At 42.0% G+C, this 22,535-nt stretch overlaps 1 protein-coding gene across 1 annotated transcript in view; it reads left to right on the top strand.

Moving 5' to 3' along the window:
* Positions 1-22,535, top strand: part of KLF12 (Kruppel like factor 12) — a 281,673-nt gene that overhangs the window by 199,649 nt on the left and 59,489 nt on the right. Inside the window, exon 5 of the mRNA XM_006096368.1 lies at positions 18,714-18,776. Coding sequence (XP_006096430.1) covers positions 18,714-18,776 — 63 coding nt within the window. The remainder of the gene's footprint in view (positions 1-18,713; positions 18,777-22,535) is intronic.

Raw genomic sequence — 22,535 nt, 5'->3', positions numbered from 1 at the left:
ATAATTGTACGTATGTGAGCAGAAGGGAATTTCAAGGTTCCAGCTCTTCAACACTGCTTAGCATACAGAATACAGTAAATCAGTCCAACTGACAGCCCTGCTCTGCCTGGCTCGGACTGGTGATGCTTTTGTGAACTCAGCCACAATTAGGAGTCAGATTGGCAGATTAGAGCCCCTGACAGTACAGCCCCTTTACTTATTTAGTAAACTCTTCCCCCTTTACAAATTTATTTACTTATTTAATTTTATTTTTCAATGACAGTTTGCATTCAACATTATTTTGTATTAGTTTCAGGTGTATAGCATAGCAGTTAAACAATCATCCTATATAATAAAAGGGTAATATGCAAATTGACCCTAACAGCAGAACGACTGGGAATGACTGGTCACTATGACTCACACTGACCACCAGGGGACAGACGCTCAATGCAGGAGCTGCCCCCTGGTGGTCAGTGCACTCCCACAGGGGGAGCTCTGCTCAGCCACAAGCCAGGTTGACGGCTGCCAGCACAGCAGCTCTAAGGATGTCCGACTGCAGCTTAGGCCTGCTCCCCACTGACAAGTGGACATCCTCTGAGGGCTGCTGGGATTCCAGAGGGATGTCTGACTGCCAGCTTAGGCCCGATCCCTGGGCCTTAGCCAGCAGGTGGACATCCCCTGAGGGGTCCCAGACTGAGAGAGGGCACAGGCTGGGCTGAGGGATTCCCCCTCCCAGTGCACAAATTTTTGTGCACCGGGCCTCTAGTATAATTTATAAAGTATTACCCCCAATATTTCAAGGATCCAACTGGCACCATACATAATTGTGTTAGAATATTGTTGGCTGTATTTCCAATGCTTTATTTTCCATTTCTGTGACTATTCTTGAACTGCCTGTTAGTACTTAATCGCTTCATCTTTCTCACCTAGCCCCACAAACCGCCCCCCTCAGTAAACATTCTTGACTCCCATGCCAGCCACTCATCTGATATTAAAGTAACACCAAATTTGTGAATGTATAGACTCAAAACTAAAAAGAAACTAAAGTCGCCTTGCCACCACTGGGTCATACTTGTGCAGATAATTTGTGTAGTAAGTTTAACATTTAGTTTCCAAAATACTGGTTACTCTAGGATTCTAATAGAATATAGTCTACTACAGCTATAATGATTTGAGTTTATCTTGCTATTTAACAGGATGTTGTAATACCCTGGTTACTTGTCATTAAAACAGTTAAACTTTTACATTTCTTCATGATGAATATCTCTAGTTATGTACAAATTAGAAGCTGGCTAATTTGTGACGATCTTCATTGTTATCTTTTAGCATTTAACCTGTGCTCAGTGCCGGGACATAGAATCCTCTTCATAGTTACTGCCTTTGCTTAGGAAGAAAATGAGACACAGAGACACAAGCAGCCCTGGGCAGACATCACCCTGCAGCCCAGGGCCTCTGCTAGGCAAGAACAAGGTCATCACGGGAGCTAAGACTTTTGTAGCACATGCTGCGCTCGAGGCATTGTTCTGAATGACAATGTAAGTACCCCATTGTAAAGATGGGGAAACTGAGGCATAAAGTTTCCATATCTTACCCATAGACAACACAGCCAGTAAGTGGTACAACTGCTGGTGGTTGAACCAGGCCTTATGAGGCCCTTCCTTGAAATGTCTGTATTTGAACTATCATCCGGAAAAGTACTTCCAGGGTGGGTGCAGTATTTTAGGCATCTTTACATCACCTGTGTCTAGCACTGGGCCTGACAAACAGTAGAAACTAAGAAATTGTTTTGATCCATTAATTATTCTTTTCAAATATTGAATGTAATAGTATTCCTTGTACAACCACTGAATCATATTGCTTTTTTTCTCAGATCTCCTGGGCAGGGAACATAAGAGTGAAACCATCTCTTGGTTCTATTTTAATGTCATCAGTTGTTTTTTTTGTTTGTTTGTTTTGGTTTTGGTTTTTTTGTTGTTTTGTGTGTATGTGTATGTGTGTGTGTGCGTGTGATTAAATCATGGCATTTCTATTTTACTGTTTGATAATGTGCAGTTTTTAGGCCTATACTTTGTGTTGCTTAATACATGTGTGGATTTTTATTCTCTTTATTCCTAGGTTGATTCTTATTATTTTTGCAGATATCACTGGGATTCTGAAGAGTCTTGCTTTCTTTTTCTTTTTTTCAAAGCAAAAAATAATGCTAAATAATAAGGCTGCTTTTGTGGGCAATTTCCAGACCCAGCCTATTTTGCATAACATCTGTATTTAATCAGGGACTACAAATTTAAGCAAACTGCTCTAATCATATTTTGTAAATTCAGTTTCTCTTGATTATTTAAAAGAGAGTCATCAGGATTGGTAGATTTAAATATAGGTTAATTCTATTTTATGGCCATTCATCCTTCCACATTTTCTAATAATGATGATGAAGGGGGGAAAATAGTCCCAACAACATTTTGCAGAATTTTTGGTAGATGCTTTAACTTTATAGACTTCAAAAATCATAATCTCGCTTGTTGACACTGGTGTTATATGCATTATTCTTGTGTTTGGCCAGACCACCTTGGAAATAGGAGTATTATGAAAGTCCAATATAAAATTACTTGTATAATACGTTGTGTGGTTGTTTTTTCCAAACACGAGCAAATACTCTGACACCAATAGGGAATCCAACAATTCAAATGTAATTCTGACATTGACTACACAGTTAGCACAGACCCCACAGGTCAAGGGTCCAGCCCCCACTCTTGATGGCACCCATACTACCCACACTTCTGTCTGGTCAACAATTTGAGAGTGAATTCCTATAACCCCCTCGCAAATTCAACAATTCACTAGAATGCCTCATGGAACTTAGGACAGTGCTTTACTTATGATTACCAATTTATTATAAAGGATGCAACTCAGGAACAGCCAAATGGAAGAGATTCCCAAGGCAAGGTGGTGGTGGGGGTACGGTGCAGAGCTTCCATGGTTGCCGCCCTCCCAACACATGCATGTGTTCACCAGCTCAGTAGCTCTGTAGATCCTGTCATCCAGGGCATCTTATGGAAGTTTCATTACACAAGCATGATGGATGAAAAATCACTGTCCATCGCTGATTAAACTCAATCTCCGGCCCCTTCCCCTGCTCCAATGTGGGACTCCAAGTTCAAACCTTCTAATCACGTGCTTGGTCTTCCTGGTGGCTGTTAGGGCCCTTATGAAGGGTCACCTCATTAACATAAACTCAGATGCAGTCAAAGGGGGTTTGCTATGAATAACTAAGGACTCTGCTGTCACTTAGAAAATTCCAGGAGTTGGAGCTCTGAACCAGGAACCTGGGGCAAACACCAAATACGTATTTTTTATTATACCATATACTAGTATATGCAGACTCATATGTGTGTTATAAGCAATATTTGGATGTACACATTATGTGATCATTTAAAGATCTCAGACTACTTCCAGAATACTTGTACACAATTCTCAATTGCAAGCAGCTTCCTTAGGTAAATATGAAATTATAAGTGGTAACTAAATTTTGCTATATGACCTACTCTAGTTAATCTCTACTTAACATGTTTTTTTAAAAAAATAAATTTACTTCTTTGTTCATAAAATAAACAGAGTGGGACCGGTTTGGCTCAGTGGATAGAGCGTCGGCCTGCGGACTGAAGGGTCCCAGGTTTGATTCCGGCCAAGGGCACATGCCCGGGTTGCGGGCTCAATCCCCAGAAGGGGGCATGCAGGAGGCAGCCAATCAATGATTCTCTCATATCATTGATGTTTCTATCTCTCTCTTCCTCTTCCTTCCTCTCTGAAACCAATAAAGAAATATATTTAAAAAAAAAGAAGAGTGGGGCGTGAGTGGTGAGTGTCAAGACGTGAGGTTCAGCTCTGGTGTGTGACGTTGGACTCGGTATGCAGCAGCCTCTCTAAGCTTGCTCTTCTCATTTACAAAGTGGGAATGATGATACCTACCTCAGAGATTGTTGTGTGGATAAGTGAGACTTAGTTTGTCTTGCTTGTTTGAACTTAGCCTTAGTAAAACTCTTAGCGCAGCATGAAGTTCAAAGTAAGCTCTCACTTTTAAGAAAATATTTATCCATTTGTGTCAGAGAACATTCTCCTGCTCGCGTGGTTCCTCTGGGATTTGTTACTCAGTTTTCCTTTCTCAAGAATTTTAGGTCTTCTTTTCAGTTGCATGTTCCATCTAACATACAGCATTAGAGCTTCCATTTTCTTGAGAGAAAAAAAGAAAAACCAAATGATTTTCTCTGGAATTCCAGCTATTTCTCTTTCATGGAAAAAATTCTCAAGCAGATGTTGCTCCCCACCATTCTTTATCCCCACTCTGAAGCATTCACATTCTAAAGATTTTATGTAGCTTTTCCAACAATCTGTTCTGATGGTGGTCGCTAATGGACCCATATAATTGTTCTTTCTCTCTGTCTTCTCTTTTAAAAAATTTGACAGAGTAACTGTATTTACTTCTGATATTATTTTTTTTCTACTAGTTTTCCTCTTCTCTTGCTGACTTTTCCTTTCACATCCTTGATTCTTTTCCTCTGCCCCCATTGTAAGGTATGTCAGAGCCAGCACCCTTGCAACTCCTGTCTTGGCAGGTTTTTCTTTAGAAATGTCACCTGCTTTTTCAGCAGCAGCTTTCTCCTCTATGTTTATGAAACTCGGATCCATTCCTGTAAGTCTACCTTCCTTCCTGAATTGCAGCTGCTCGTTCCCAACTGCCTAAAATTAAACCATGTTTCCCACCATTCCCCTGGTCTCAAAACTTCAGTATCCCCTTTACCTTCCTCTGTCCAGTGTCAATCCTTCTTGTTATCTCATCTGTTCTTTTCTCTCCCTTCCCTTGAGACCTCTTCAGTTTAGACTTTGTGTCTTTGCATCTGAAGCATTGTAGTGTCACCAGGATTATCTTTTCCAGGCATTCTGCACACCACTTGCGGATGAATTCTTATGTGATAACATTACTCCTCTGCAATGAACTCTTCCGGCAGCTTTGCACTTTCTTGAGAGAAAAATCCCAAAACATGGATCACCTGTCATCAAAGGCATTCCACTCTCAGGGCTGCACCGCCTTTTGTGACCTCCTCCTTCAGCCCAGGCTGCACATGCTCTACTCATCTTTCCCACATCTTCCTGTTTGCTCATAATTTTGTCCTCACCTGCACACCTGCACATCTGGCTGTTTCTCCCTGTGTCCCACGAGACCCAACCCAAACCTCATACATTACCTTGAAGTGATTTTTTTCTCCTCTGACCTTTTGGAGTAATGATTGTTTCCATTTTTCCATTACTTACTGTCTTGTGACAACTTTCCTATTTAGAGAACTGAGATTCTTAACCTTGTATTGTTATTATACAACCTTAGTATTACCTATATTGGATGTGCCTGGAACAGAGTAGCACTTAATACATTATAATCAATTGTTTTTAGTTATCTTTTTTTCAATCACACTAATGGTCTGGAGCTTAATAAGCAACCAGAATACCAGTGTAGTTTTCAGTATTAAATTCAGAAATAAGCAAAATATCGAAACCAGCAGGATTTGCCTGTTTTATTAGTGTAATAAGCAATTCGTGTTTCCGCAGGATAAGCTCTGTAACCTCTTGGGCCACTGCTACAGAAGCAGAGGAAAGGGCAGACTGGTGGCTGACAGTGGTGCAGAGAAGGGAATGGTGAATGTGAACACAGCTAGTGTAAGCGATGTTGATCAATGGTGGAGGGGACATTTTGGAAGTGCTATATGGCGGGTGCATTGCTGTTCGTCCAATCTGTTGGTAAACTGGTGTGTGATACTTCATATACTCCTTGCTGATCTCCACAAACACCTTTAGTTCTGTGGATGCTGATTGATGTGTTTGGCAGCTCTTGGTCACAGGTGCCAATTTCTGAAGTAAAGTGTCTCTGCATAAGCTAGTAGGTTAGTTCCTGGCTCCTTTGCCTTAAAGTCCTCCAAGCTTCTTGGCCTTCAGTTTGGGCAATGAGAGGACGGCCTCTGCAGCCTACTGATCAGATTGTCTGGAATTCAGTACTGAATCCATTCTGAGATGACTTCGCTTTGATTTAAACATTGTCCACCAAGAGACAAATCAGGGTTCTCACACACACACACACACACACACACACACACACACACACATAAATTCATTTCTTTTAAACACATTATTTAAAACTAGAGGCCTGATGCACAAAATTTGTGCGGGGGGGCGGGGGGGTGTGTGGCCTGCGCCCTCTCGCAGTCTGGGACCCCTCGCTCCTAACTGCTGCCTGTTTGCTCCTAACCTCCCACCTGCTCACTCCTTACCGTCTCCCTGCTTGCTCCTTACCACCCGCCTGCTCGCTCCTTACTGCCTGAACTGCTCGCTCCTTACCACTTGGCTCGCCACTCCTTAGCACTGCTGCAGAGGCGAGAGAGGCTCACCAGCCGTGAGCCCGGCTTCTGACTGAGCGGCGCTCCCATTGTGGGAGCGCACTGACCACCACTGCATTGAGCGTCTGCCCCCTGGTGGTCAGTGTGCATCATAGTGACCACTAATTCCTGTCATTCCATTGTAACAGTCACTTAGGCTTTAATATATATACTACAGGCCCGTTGCACAAATTCGTTCACCAGTGGGGGCCCTCAGCCTGGCCTGTGGGATCAGGCCAAAACTGGCTCTCTGACATCCCCCAAGGTGTCCCTGATTGTGAGAGGGCGCACACCAGGCTGAGGGACCCCACCGGTGCACGATCGGGGCCGGGGAGGGACACAGGAGGTTGGCCGGGAAGAGACCGCGGGAGGGCTCCAGGGCATGTCTGGCCCGTCTCACTCAGTCCCAATTGGCCGGACCCCAGCAGCAAGCTAACTCACCGGTTAGAGTGCCTGCCTCCTGGTGGTCAGTGCAAGTCATAGTGACTGGTCACCTGTTGACTTTATTCCCTCTGGTGGTCAGTGCACATCATAACAAGTGGTTGAGCTGCCTTAGTATATCATTAGCATATTATGCTTTGATTGGCGGAATGGACACAGGACACTTAGCATATTAGGCTTTTATTATATAGGATAGATCATTAAAGATAATGTTTACATATAAATACCAGGTTGGGGTTTTTCTAGCATTTGAAATTTTATTGTAAGTGAAATGCAAGCTACATTTTCTCCTTAAATATGGCTTATCATCTTGAAGTCTAGTTTTGCCATTTTCATTAGACCGTGAACCAAACAGTGAAAAATTTTGTCCTACTCAAAAGAAAAATGGTACAGCTTAGTGAGCTAAAACACCTTGAGAGAATACTATATTCTAATAGATCCATTTTCAGATGACAAAATGCCCATATTACATATTTGAACGTTGCCTCTTTTTTTAGCCTAAATGAGGCATCTCAAAATGAATGCAGCCAGAGGCAATAAAAGCATTTAAAGTAATTTTTCAACAACTTACATTATTTCTCAACAGAGCACACCGAATAAAAGGCATTACCAGTGTGACTAATAGAATAACTACCAATCAGAATGTCTGTCAGTTCATGAAATTCCTCCAACTCAGTCCACACTAATGACTAAATCATAGTACTTCAGTTCATGTAATAAAGGACAGGGACCTTAATGCACCATACACCAAACACTGCAAAATAATCTGTCAGACTTATAAACATGCAAAATGAAGTGGAAAATTGAAGCAATTATGAGGGTATCTCAGATGAATGCAGGAATTTAGGTTCTATATTACCTGAATAAATGTTAGGTCCCACAATATAAGTTGTTGCTCTGTAGACATGAGCATTATTAACCTTTTAAAATATCTTCATCTTTTATTTTATTTTACTTCTTTCTACTACTTTTCAACATACTTGTTATTAATAAGTCTGTACCTCGTGCATTAAAAAATCATGTTGGTGAAAGTAGTATAATTGATGAGTTTATTTACTTAAAAAATGAGTGAGTGAGAAAGCATGTACACACATATTTATATATGTACTCTATATTTATAAACATCTATAGAATAGAAAATATGTCACTAAATAAAACAGGAAAAAGTCATTTTTAGAAAATTTATATTGCTTATATTCTTACCCCAGCAAAAGAATAGCACTTTAAAAATGTTTTATTTTAAACTAATTTTAGGATTTAAAAGTTGCAGAAATACTATACTAAAATTATTCAAACTAAGAAATTGTCATTGGTTCAACACTATTAACTAAATAAACTATAGACCTCATTTGCATTTCACCAGTCTCTCCATAATGGCTACTAATTTTACACGGGTTTCTCCAAAGGTAAGGAAGTGATAGCCATGTCTGCTTAGGCACCCTGGCCTCAGATGGGTCCTTTGTGCAGACGGTGCAGGGTGTAGGCTGATGTGGGTCCAATGCTTTTCTTGGACAACACCTGGGCCACATCACTTTTTCTCATTTTCTCTTACACTTTGTACTTTATCTTTAGTATATATTAAATATATGAATATATGTATTACATTGTTATATTTACTTATCTATTTTTCCAGATTATTATATAATGAGTTCTCATCATCTCCTCTTACTTGTAGAGCAGTAAGTTATGTGTACCTACTTTGTACCAGATGTAGGGTCCAATACTGGGCAAGTCGTGGAGAGTTAAAGAGGAATAGCTCCTGCTTTTCACTGAATTATCGTGTCTCTATATAACTGCAGACCTGGTAAGTTCTATGCAGGACAATGAAGAGAATAGTGAGAGTCTATAATATACAGACGTAATCCTTTTTGGTGGGTCATGTGTAGTGAGGTGATATGTGAGCTGAGAGCCGGGTGTGAGTAAGTTAACTGGATGCAGGGACAGAGGGCCTGTTGCGGGGTCTACATAAAAGCAATAACTCATGCAAAGGCACTGAGCCGAGAGAAACTGAAAGGAGATCGGGGATCACAGAAAGCAGGGGAGAGGAAAGGGGACATTTTTGGAAAATGAAGCTTAAGGTGAGCAGGGGCCAGATCATAGGCATTTAGTTCATGTTGAGATGTAGGTGTATTTCAAGAGCTGTGAAAAGCCACCAAGGGATAATGGAGCAAGAAGAACAGATTTGCCTTTAAAAAGAACACCATGGCTCTAGTGCAGCAAATGGATTGGGGGAGAAGGTTTGGGGTTAGTGCTGATAAGAGAGGAGTGGGTTAAGATAGGTTAGTGACTGTGCAAATGAAAAGTGTAAAGACTGAAGACAGTGTAGGGGACAGGAAAAAAATGGGTTGGATATGGGGAGAGAAGGTCAGTTAAGGATGCCTCCTGGGTTTCTGGGCTGTTTACAGAACTGATATCAGTGCCATTTGCTGCCCAGGGCAGCACTGAAAGAAAAACAGATTACTTAGGGCTTTTCTGACATCAGGGTAGAGAAGATCCTGTCTTACCTCTCTTGATATTGATCTGACCTAAATTCAGTCATGAGGCTCCAACGTCTCCTCAGTAATTGGGGATATCTGGCTTTCCCTGCTTGAGTAGGAAGAGGGTTTTAAAGTTATCCAAGAAGATGTAGTGTTTCCTGGTGTCCTACCCTTGCTCTACAGGTATTCTCACGTAAGTCCTGCCTCTATGAAAATCGGGGCTTATCTGCCATTTATATGATAAAGATGCTCACATCTCTAGCTCTCTTCCTCAAGTTCTCTGCTGAACCCCAGGTCTGTATATGCGCCTGACAGAAACTCATTGTATTCTCTTTAATCCCAAACATAATCTTTATTCCTTATATTGGCTCTTTTGACCACCATCTCAGACACCCAGGTGTTATCCATTATCTGTTCTCTTAATTCTGCCTTGCCTCCCCACACTTTGAATATATTTCCACCAAATCTCAGGGGTAACAGCTAACTTCGTATATATTCATCTTCCTTTTTCTCCTCCCACAACCCTCTGTCATTCCTACTACTTCCATGATTACATAATCTCCAGCCCCTCCAGGTCTGCCAGATCTTTTACTGTAGTCACCCACAACAATTTGTAGTTTTGCTATTGGACATATCTACCTTCAGTGTTTCTCTAAATTGTCCTAGATAAGCTTCCAGGTCCACTGCAAAGCTTAATTAAGATGTCCCTTTTGTCTACTCTTATGGTCATTTATCACACTGCACCATGATGGTCAATTGTTTTTCTAAACACATGTCATGCTGTAGGCCTCCTGAAGTCAGGAACCACGTTTTAATAGATGTAATGCCCCTTTCCCTGACACAGTTCGCAGTACTTGTGAGCCTGGAACAGTGCCTGGCACAATAGATGTTCAATTAGTATTTAAATTAATGAATAAATAATAGGTAGTAGTAACATTGGTTAAATTAAAGATATAAGTGATGTGTATATGTTTCTGAGCAACAGAGGATTAATATTATTCGACAGCTGACTGCCCCAATTACTAACTCTGTATTCAGACATTTATTGACTGATCTGTATTCTAACTGTGAATGAACATCCTAGCTCATCTCCCCCTAAAGTTTCTAAGAAACTTCCCCTCACACCACAAGGCACTCTCCTATATAGAGGACTAACGTAGCTCCTCTCCTTGAAGTTATCTTCCTAGCATCATTCACTCCTGATTCTGAAAGTTTCACTTATCCTTCACATCCCAGCCTAAAGGTCTCTTCCTCGGACCTTTTCTGTTATTTCACAGTTTGAATTAATTCTAACCCCTTCTTCACTCCAATAAAACTTGAAATCTCATTTTTCTACCCCATTCTATGATTGTCGCTACCTGTTTATCTCAACTAGACTCTAAGCATCTGGAGGACAGAGATCCTGTCTTACTCCACAATGCAAGATTTCATTGAAAGTAGCTGTTGAGTAAAGTTTGTTGGATTTAATTAACGTTGATCAATTATTCTGGGGATGTTTAGTAAATAATTCTGTGGCATAGCTCATATTTCTAAATCTAAAACTTTTTATTTTCTACATCTCATGGCTTATCTAATGTCTATTACATGCTTATTGTGCTAAGCTCTGAGGATGGCATCGTGACTGGGACAGGTGTGGCCATTGTCATCCACCCTGGAAGTTCCAGTCTAGTAGGAAAATAGGGCTAAGCATCCAACAGGTACTTACTGAGTGTGCACTGCACTGCATGGCAGGTAATGGAGATTTGATGGTGAGCAAAACGAGTAAAGTTCCCTTGTCCCTTGGAGCATATTGTCAAGTTGAAGAGACAAGTGAGATAAACTTACAAACAAGTGTAATCTTCCACTAACATGTGCTAAGTACCCTATGCCGTGAGAATTTGGAGTGAGTTGACCTAGACCCAGAAGTTCTGGATGGCTTCTTAGAGTTAAGCATCAGCTAACCAGGTGACAAAGGAGGGAGGGGACCCTTCAGTGTCACTGCCACACACAGAGCAAGAGGGGTGTTGGGAGAAGAGGCTGGGATTAATTCATATGCTTGTGCAAACCAAATGTCCTCCTTTTAGAATTCCTCATTCTGTTGGTGCATAGCTGAAATACATGTTGTTCCCTTCAAAATACTATATTTTTAACAAAACTTACACTGTTAGAGTAGACAGGAAAAAATTATCCCATTAATTCTATATGATGTTCCAGTTCAGCCCACTCTTCTGAAAATAACATCGATGGCTTTGCATGTGAGAAAGAGGCAAATATAGTGGGGAGGAGGGGTCTTTGAAAAAATATGGCATTCCTAAAGGCCATCTAATCAGTGGCTTGGTAAAAGCAGAGAATAAAAAGGGACCACATAATGTAAACACTGGTCATGCTTATTTTTATTGGGTCAAGTGTAGTGTATATATGTATATGTATATATTATAATAAAAATAGCCAGGTTCACCTGAATAACCATGAGAACTTGTATTCAGCATAACTATGTATGAAAAAGAAATAATACCAACAATTACTTTAAAATTACCTTTCATGTGATTCTGCATAGGTAAATGCTGGTATTTAAAAATAATTGTGGAATTATTTCTAGATTAATATTTTACAAATGTAGTAAACTGAGTTCTTACAGTGTGTATTATATACAATAATTGGAAAAATTTATGGATGAAAGTATGGGCTAAGAAAAACAGAAAAAAATGAACTTAAGAATAGAAAATATTTGTACATAATGATTTCTCATGATCTTGATAATGAAAATTTCTAATCTTATTAAATAAGTAATTTACTATAATAAATATTTTATTGGTGTGTGAAATAATAATTTATTCCGATTTTCCTCAGTATTAAGCAGTCTATTTAATATATGGAGTATAAGAGCATGAAAGGACTCAAATATTATTCTGAGGTTGAAGTTGGGTGAAGGATACCACCAATTTTTGAAACGGAGAAGATATAGAAAGGAACATCTTTAAAATATATATATATATATATTTTTATTGATTTCAGAGTGGAAGGGAGAGGGAGAGAGAGATAGAAACATCAATGATGAGAGAGAATCATTGATTGGCTGCCTCCTGGGGATCAAGCCTATAACCTGGGCATGTGGCCTTGACCGGAATTGAACCCGAGACACTTCACTCTGCAAGCCAGTGCTCTATCCACTGAGCCAAACAACTAGGGTGAAAGGAAAGAACATCTTCAAGTTAGGATTGAAAAATCTGAGTCTGGTATTCAGAGAAGATATAGGCATAATGATAGAGATAGAAATTTGGGGGTCATTATAATATGGATGGAATATAAGGCCTTTAGCTGAGGCCCTCATCAAGGTTATGAGGGTAACTGTTTTGGAGACTCTTGTGAGTTAAAATTGGGAAGAGAAAGGTCATAGGAAAGAGAGCCTCAGGCCAGGCCTACATTTAGAATTCAAAAGAATGAGAGAGGGAGCTTCAAGCAAAGGAAACAAAAAAAACAAAAAAAAGAGGACAGAAGCCAGAGAATGTCACTGATGCTGATTAAAGGATTGAGTGATCAGTGACTGCTAAGAATTTGAGAAGATGAGGACTGGGGGGTTAACCATTGGATTTGAAAACATGGAGGCCATTGATGGTGATGATAGGAATGATTTCATCGCAGGGGTGTGAACACACACTGGATTGGATTCTAGGAAAAAAAGAAAGAGAGAGAGTAGATGTAGCTAGAATTAATTTTACCATATACACTTACATGTGTTGCACATTTTGTATTTAAATAGAAATGTTAGTAACAAGGAATTTTCATAAACAGTTAAAGAGAGAACAGAGTGTATTACATATTACTATGAATGTATTTTTGTGAGTACCCACATGGTCTGCTATTTAGTACAGTGCCAACTTTAAGCCAAAAAACAACAACACTTTTACTTTGCATCATTTATACTATAGAATGTACAATTGGACTTAATTTACTTTATTGCATCCTCTAGGTTAGTGTGGAGGGTATATACTGGTGTGGGCATATAGGAAAGTGTATAGTTGTAAGTACATGAAACACAGAGTTTATTCTTGTATTATTATTTATTAGCTAGAGGCCCGGTGCACAAAATTCATGCACGAGGGGGGGTGTCCCTCAGCCCAGCCTGCACCCTCTCCAATCTGGGACCCCTCAAGGGATGTCCGACTGCCTATTTAGGCCCAATCCCACCAGTACTGCTGGCTCCCAACCACTCGTCTGCCTGCCTGCCTGATTGCCCCTAACCGCTTCTGCCTGCCAGCCTGATCAATGCCTAACTGCTCCCCAGCCAGCCCAATTGCCCTAACTGCCCTCTCCTGCCAACCTGGTCGCCCCCAACTGCCCTCCCCTGCAGGCCTGGTTATCCCCAACTGCCCTCCCCTGCAAGCCTGGTTGCCCCTAACTGCTCTCTCCTGCTGGCCTGATCCCCCCCAGCTGTCCTCCCCTGCCAGCCCGGTCACCCCTAACTGCCCTCCCCTGCCAGCCTGGTTTCCCCCAACTGCCCTCCCCTGCAGGGCTAGTCCCCACCAACTGCCCTCCCCTGCATGCCTGGTCCCCCACAACTGCCCTTCCTCCTCTGCAGGCCTGGTCCCCCCAACTGCCCTCACCTGCAGGGCTGGTCCCCCCCAACTGCCCTTTCTCCCCTGCAGGCCTGGTTCCCCCAACTGCCCTCCCCTTCAGGCCTGGTCACCCCCAACTGCCCTCCCTTTCAGGCCTGGTCCCTCCCAACTTCCCTCCCCTGCTGGCCATCTTGTGTCCACATGGGGGTGGCCATCTTATGTATTGGAGTGATGGTCAATTTGCATATTACCTATTTATTAGATAGGATTATTGTATTATTTTCTATATGAACAACTGTAAACCTACATTTATCCACCCCTGTCTATGTGGTCTTAAGGGCTGGAAGGTAATTTAAAGCAGGACAAGTCAGCTATACCTTATGTTCAAGTTCGGATTTTGCTGTTCACTAGCTCTGTGACCATGGCAAGTTATCTAACTCTTCTAAACCTATTTTCTCAAACTTAAAATGTGGGTAATAAGGATATGAGCATAAAATAAGATAATGTACCTAAAGTCCTAAGCATGGGGTCTAGCACATAGTAAGGTCTTAGTAAATGGAAGTGATTTTGTATCGCTGTGATTACTTGTTCTTGAATGGGACATAACTGAACACAGGTCTTCTAATAAACCATAGAAAAATGAGGTACCGTAGAGTAAGCCATATGTTAGAAATCACATTATTTGGTTCATGTTACTCTATATGTGCTCATTTCTCTTTGTTACCTCATCTTTAGGCAAGTCATAGAAGCACAGTAGTTAAGACTGCAGGCTCTATAGAGCACAATTGTTGTCTTAGTCACTTGGAATGAGCTGGATATTCAGTTTCCATGTTCCCATCCCTTCCAATATAATCAGCTCTGCTAGTGATAATAGCTAACTTCTTCCTGGGTACCAAGCACTATTCTAAACACTTTACAGCTATTAACTCATTTAAGTCTCCCAGCCCTAGAAGGTGGTTAACATTGTTGCCTCCATTTGTACAGGTGAGAAAACTGAAGCACAGAGAGGTTAAGTAACTCGCCCTAGGATGACACTGTTGATCAAAGGTGGAGCTGGAATTCCATCCCAGGCAGCCTGGTTACACAGTGTGTACTCTACATTTCATCCTAATTTCGTTGGAGGCTACAAGATTGAAATTAAATTGTCACATTTCAGTTGTCACTGCTTTGCAGTGATGGGGATAGTAAAAAGGTTGGATCGGTACCCTTCCCCAGCAGTTCCTCTGTGATCAGTAATTTGTGCTGGGTGTCCGGTTTTCACATCCTACTTCCAACCACCAGCCATTCTGTTGCTTCATGACAAATTTGAAAAGCAGAGTGATCATATTCTCTTACCTCTAAATATTAGTCATTAAAATACAAAACTTAACGGTTAGGTCCTTTGGTGCTTATGCCCAAAGAAGGAAGAGTCATTTCTGTATTAAGATACCTAAGAAGTTCTCACATGCTTAGCAGGAAAGCTAAGCCCAGCACTGGGTAAATGCTGTCTGCCTCAGACACTGAGTAAGTGTGTATAAATAGAACAGTTGGTGTGCATGGCCTGAATGGTGCAGCTTCCCATTTTCTGTGTAATGTAAATCTCCAATGTGAGCATTTCCATCTGACATAAACTGTCAGTCGCAGAAGAGCACATTGTAGGATTCAGTACATGTTACACAACAACCAAGATTGCCCTTTTCTCCAGCATCGTGATTTTTTTTTTCTTTCCATATCCAGCAGTTAGTACTGAGGCCTGAAACCCTTAGTTACAGAACAAAGTGGCTTAGCAGTCATCCAGCCTGTGTGAGGCTAAGGGGAAGAATAATGAATGTTCCCTGCAAGCTTCCTGCTCAGATGCAGGTGCAGGAATCAGGGGGTCATGAATAATGCATGGCATGCAGATTAGGTGGTAGTTTCTCCTACTGGGGTTTTGACTTTGCTACCTGCCTGGCTGCTACATGTGGAAAGATGGTAGGCGATGGCAAAAGTGCCACAAAAAAGACTTTAAAGACTGAGCTCACGAAAAACACTGCATAGCCTTTTGAAGAAATAAAATTTGGGAGATCGCTGAATGTAAACCTTTATGGTGTACTTTATTAGGTGAAATAAGCTCCAGGTGATCCATTTACTAATTTGGGGGAGGGGGAAAAGCTTTCTTGTTTTACCATTTTCATTGAAGAAATGCTATAATTTTGGGAATTCTTTGAAGACTGTTAAACTGTTATAGAAATTACCTGCTTATAGTATTTGATATATGGATGGGTCAGTGAAGTGTTACTGCAAGATACAAATAACTAGAGAATATTATAATTACAGGTCAAACAGGCCTGTTTTTCTCTGCTGATATATGCAATGAGAACCATCAATAAGAGAATATATTTACTAGTAAACTTCAACAAGTGGAATGATCATGATGAATAGAAATCCCAGGGTTAAGGAGGAAGCAATAAAAGAGATAAACTTTTAAAGGCTAGAGAGTGAATTAAATAACTGTATTTGGGCTATTACTTTTTAAAGCTTTATCTGGGCAGCATAACTCTGACACCCCAGTGGGGATGCAGGGGAGGTTCAAGAGGATTTCCGGTGTTTCCCCTTAGGACAGGGCCTTTAACTGGGGAGACATTTTTTTGGCTCACAGTTCCATTTTGATGATTGTATTTCAAGCAGACAAACTGAAAGAAATAAAAAAGAAGAAAAAAGAGAGTTTTGCTACCTTTCAAATACTTCCTACACGTTTCTACGGCATGTTTTTCCTCTCTCCTCAATTTGGGATGCTGGACTATGAACAGGCTTTCATTTCTAGCCCAGTCTGCCATTTCCGCTAGGCCCCAGTTTGGCCCAGCGCCAAGACCAACAGGTGATCCTTGTAGCTGCAAAACAGCAGGAAGTGGGCCTTGCTTGAATGAGACAGTTCACCAGAGGGGCTGTCTGGCCTCCCTCCATCTTTCTGCATAATTAACATCCCCTCCCCCATGCAGAGCAGAAAATCTGTGCTGAGCGGCTCAGCTGCAGCAGCCATTGAGAAGTGCTGTGAGGGAGAGAATGTTAATAAGGGAAGTTGGAAGAAATAAGCCTTCCGGGTGCAAAGTGCAGTCTGGCTCTGGCTGTACTGAAAGACTGCAAGTTGGCCCTTCTGAGTGGCTAGACCTGTGTTATCTATTTTGAAATGATTTCCACTTGCTAAACACTCAGGGAAAACCGGGCTTCTGAGGAACCTTGGAACTTTCGGTTCTAACCGGACTTTGACAGGAGTTTAAAATCCCTGTGTGTTTTTTTCTGTCTTGTAAATAAGAGTAATGTCTGAAATGGACACAGGCAACAGGGGGGTGGGGGGAGGCAATGGAGGGATAAGGACACATATGTAATACCTTAATCAATAAAGAAAAAAATTAAATAAGAAATAAATAAAAATATTTTTTTTAAAAAAGTAATATCTGAGACATAAAGAGTCAAGCTAAGACAAGCTAAAACACTGCCTAGACCTCACAAATCCTAGAAACGTTAGAACGAAGCAGGAAGTTGTCCAGGAGGAAGCAGGAAGTAGGGCATGTGGTGTTGCCAGTGAGTGACCCACAGAGAGGGGGAGGTTCAGCAGCTGGCTTGTGATTGGAAGGTGTCAGCAGGTCACGGACATTTATACTATTTCCAGGGGTGACTCCAGCCCTGGAAGCTTGTACAACGGTCTAGTCTTTACTTCTTTGTTATTTAGCTAAAGTTTTTAATGGACTGCATTCCTCAAAGCCCAAAGCTGTAGAAGGTCTACAGCTTTCTAGAAGGTCTTTTTTTCTAGAAATTAACTATTGGCCCCTCTTTCCTCCCCCAGATTCTGTTCCTTGACATTTGGATGAAATTATTGTAGGGGAGGAAAAAAGTTTTCCCTGTATCCGCTCAGGTTCAGTGGGGGTGGAGGCTGAAAATTAAATTGACAAAAGACAAATTAGCAAGAGGGGGAAAAGCCCAGCAGTTTATATGTATAACATGCAAACATGTAAAAGTACTGAGTGATAAGTAACTCAAAACGTGATTAGAATTTGGAGCTTATACTGTACACCATTTTAACAAAGGCTGATAAATTGTGGAGAAATAACTAGTCAAAAGAAAAGGGGTCTAGGCTTCAATAGGGGATAAATTGTAAGAAGGTGACTAGGAAATATATAGGAAAAGTAATGGTAAATAAAGGTTTTTTTAGGCAGACTCATTTCAGTACCATCTCTGGTGATAAGAGTTATACCATGTACTACTCTTCCCGGGATGGGAGAGAGGGACACCTTTACAAGTGCAAATTTTCTTTCCAAAAGATAAGTTTATGTCCTGCTATTAGGCCTGTAAAAGAAGAGAGAGAGCTCCTCCCATGTCTGCTGCTTCTCAGTTACTTTTAGCTGAAAATAATCCTTATGCCAAAGTAGCATATTTTGGGGTGGCTTATCTTGCTTTTTTAAGTCTAGAAGTTAACTGAGAAAGTGTGCACTTAGACTGTCTCTAATGTCCCTCCCTCCCCGCATGTGGGAATAGTTAGCAGAAAGGGCCCATTTAGGGCAGGTACTCCTAAACCTCACAAGGTGTAGGTAGCTGGTAACTCTTTGTTGGACTGAATGAATGAAATCAGTTGATTAAAACTGCTGGTCCTCTTTTGGGGGTCTTCACAGTGAACATATGAGAAACTCCTGTCATGGTATAGGTGGTACAGAAGGGAAAAGAGAGACCCTTCAGGTTTGCAGGCATAGGAACTTACCTGCATCCATTTACTAAGAGGTGATCAGGTTCTTGGGGATTTGATAGTAAAGCAAGTCTAAAAGATTATTTATAAACCAGATTCCTTTTTATTTGTTCATTTGTAATTGGGAATATGCTTTTTCAATGACTAGATTTCTCTCATCTACCTACAGGGTACATCCGTCCCCAGTATCAAGGGTCAGGGGAAGTCGGATGAATAACCAGAAGTTTGCTTGGTGAGTACACAGTCTAAATTATGAGAATGTTTCCGTTTTGTGGGAAATTTTAATAGACCTGTGTTATAACAAAATAGAATTATTTCTGTTCCTCTGTAGAGCAGCAATTTTCAACAGGTGTGCCTCAAGAATTTTTAAAACGTGTAATACCTGACTATTTAGTCAGGGACACCGACCTCTTTTCTCTTAGATGGTGAATTAAAAAATGACAATGGCCAAAACAACAGTAGCCATCTGGGGTGAATGAATCAAGATTATACCTACTTTTTTTTTTTGTCAGATCAGCAAAAAATACAATATATTTTTGGCATGCTGCAGAATTTTAATAATTAGTTTATGTGTGCCATGAAATGAAAAAGTTTGAAAATCCATCTACAGAGAATGTGTTTCTACTAACTGAATTACATTATCTCCCTTTCTTTTGGAAAATTCCTTTCCAGCCAAAACTCTTTACTCACTAAAAACTGAATGTAATATTTTTTTTCATAACAGATATATTTCCCAGGATTGTCAACTCTTACATTTTTAAAAAATCTTTCCCCTTTTTGGAAAATACTATAAGCTTTTCAAATGAGATTTAGGCAATAATTCAGATTTTTCTCAGGCACCAACTTCTACTTCATAGTAAAGTAATCTATCCTATCTAATAAAAGAGGAACATGGTAATTAGCGTACGACCGCTACCCTTCCCATTGGCTAATCAGTGATATATGCAAATTAACTGCCAGCCAAGATGGCGGCCGGCAGCCAGGCAGCTGGAAGTGAACATGAGGCTTGCTTGCTTCAGTGAAGGAGGACTCCAACGTTCCCCGCCTGCCTTGCCGGCCTCTGAGCTGGCAGTTTGAAACATTGTAACAAATATAGAAGCTAAACAAAACCCCAGAAACCAGCTTTCAGCCGGCTGGGATCTCAGATCTGGAGATGATACAGTGTTTCGATTATAGAACCCAAACAAAACAGATACCTGCTTTCAGCAGCAGAGGCCTTGGCCCAGAATAAAAAAAGAAAAAGAAAAAAAGGAGCGGTTGGGAGCTTCAGTCACACACCAGCCTGAAAACAGCCCTCAGCCCCTCACCCAGGCTGGCCAGGCACCCCAGTGGGGACCCCCACCCTGATCCAGGACACCCTTCAGGGCAAACCAGCCAGCCCCCACCCGTGCACCAGGCCTCTATCCTATATAGTAAAAGGGTAATATGCCTCCCAGCACTGGGATCAGCGGAGCCACGAGGCCTCCCGGCACCGGGATCAGCGTGACAGGGGGCAGCACCCAAACCCCCTGATCGCCCTGTGGCTCTGTGTGTGACAGGGGGCGGGGCCACAACCTCCCTATCGGCCCTGCTCTGTTCGTGACAGGGGAAGGCTCCCCAACACCCTGATCAGCCCTGCTCTGTGCCTGATAGGGGGGAGCTCCCCAACCCCCTGATCGCCCTGTGGCTCTGTGTGTGACAGGGTGAGGCGCCCCAACCGCCCCCCCCCCCCACAGGCCCTGCTCTGTGTGTGACGAGGTAGAGCCATAACCTCCCCATCGGCCCTGCCCTGAGTGTGAGAGTGGCGGCGCCCCAACCCCCTGATCAGCCCTGCTCTGTGGGTGATAGAGGGCGGCGCCCCAACCCCCTGATCCGCCCTGCTCTGTGTGTGACAGGGGGTGGTGCCCCAACTCCCCTATCGGCCCTACTCTGTGCGTGACAGGGGGGGCTCCCCAACCCCCTGATGGGCCCTGCTCTGTGTGTGACAGGGGGGAGCTCCCCAACCCCTTGATCAACCCTGCTCTGTGCGTGACAGGGTACGGAGCCCCAATCCCCCTGATGGGCCCTGCTCTGTGCATGAGAGGGGGTGGCGCCGCAACTTCCCCATCGACCCTACCTTGAGTGTGACAGGGGGCGGTGCCCCAAGCCCCCCAATCGGCCCTACCCTGAGCGTGACTGAGGGTGGCACCGCAACCTCCCGATCCACCCTGCTGTGTGCATGACAGGGGGCGGCGCCCCAACTCCCCAATCGGCCCTGCTCTGAGCCCGACCAGGGGCTGCACCTAGGGATTGGGCCTGCCCTCTGCCACCCAGGAGCAGGCCTAAGCCAGCAGGTCATTATCTCCCGAGGGATCCCAGACTGCGAGAGGGCACAGGCTGGGCTGAGGGATGCCCCCTCCCCCCCGAGTGCACAAATTTTTGTGCACCGGGCCTCTAGTATATATATAAAAGCCTAAGCGACTATTATGATCAGACAACCGGACGACTGGCCGGTAGCTATGACATGCACTGACCACCAGAGGGCAGATGCTCAATGCAGGAGCTGCCCCTGGTGGTCAGTGCACTCCCACAGCCAACCTCCTCGGGGTCCCTTCTCCTGGCCGACCGGCCCCCATTGGCCTCACCAGCCCCGATCACCAGCCAGGCTGTGGGACCCACCCCACCATGCACGAATTTGTGCCCTGGGCCTCTAGTCTATTATATTAATTTCACTGATTATTATTTAGATGTGTGTGTTTTTCTGACTGGGCTTTAAATATCCAAGGATTTTATTTTTAAATTCGGGGAATACAAGTATCTTCTTTCACTCACCAGCTTTTGAACAGAAATATAGATGGAAATTATCAGAAATGACCTGAAAAGTTAGTTCAACCACAGATCATTGATTGATCCTATAAAGAAGCGATTTAAGATGTTTTATAAATGTTTTATGTGAAACAAAAAAATAATTAATTAATGTAGGTTTAAAATCCATTATGTTCACATTAAATACTCCATTGCACAAAATTACTCTTTCTAAATGTAATGTATCTTCATAAAAGAGGGAAGGAAAGAAGGATTGATTGAACTTGAACTGTGTACTGTTTACTTCAGGAGTGAGTGGAAATGCACAGGTATCCATTTTTACTTCACTGAATTGTGCTTAGGATGAGATTTTGATTAAAAATCATGGCTTTTTTTTTAAGTATGGGAAGATGATTACTGAAGCTTGAGCTTCCAAATTAATTTTATTCCTAAATCAGGATTATTTTTAGACACATAATAATGATTCTTTGAATTTGAATGGTGTCTAATCAGCTCACCTCCCTTCCCCCATTAAATCAAATTAACCCTCACAATAGCTTGGTGATGTTGTTAAATATTATGCTTTTCTTTTTTCAGAGAGGGAAATGGAACACAGATGATGCAGCTATTTGCTTACTCACTGTCTAAAAGCTGGGGCCTCCTACATGCTTTCTCACGGTCACTAAAGCATATTGTCCCCTGTCCAACCTAGGAAGCTGAGGGGAAAATAGCGCTGATGGCCATTACATTAAAGAACAGGGAGAAACCGGCGCTTTTCCTGACTGCACGGAATTGATATTCCTTCTCCGCACACAGCATATTGCACTAAAGAAACTTTATTACATGTAGAGACTATGAGATGCTCAAGTGAGCAACGTAAGTTAATGGATAGAGTACAACAATGTCAGTTATGAGATCCATTTCTACAACTTATTTTACTAATTGTGGAACATTGAGTGAATAACAAATATTCTTTCCTTCACTTTTTCTTCCCGGAGGATTAATGATAACTCATTCCTACATAACTTATAGCACATTATTCAGTTAGTAAGTTCAAACCACTTTTATCACCTGAGAAGTAAGCCATGAAAAACAGAAGATTTTTACTATTTACTATTAGCCTTGATAAAATTAAAATTCAACTTGTATTTATTCAGCAGTTTTATTTACTGTCCCTGGCTGTGTGCAAGGCACTAGATTAGCAAGATAAATAAAACATGGTTTCTGT

This window comes from Myotis lucifugus, unplaced genomic scaffold, assembly GCF_000147115.1.
Source record: "Myotis lucifugus unplaced genomic scaffold, Myoluc2.0 scaffold_177, whole genome shotgun sequence".
Taxonomy (NCBI): domain Eukaryota; kingdom Metazoa; phylum Chordata; class Mammalia; order Chiroptera; family Vespertilionidae; genus Myotis; species Myotis lucifugus.
This window is presented reverse-complemented; position numbering and strand designations above follow the sequence as displayed.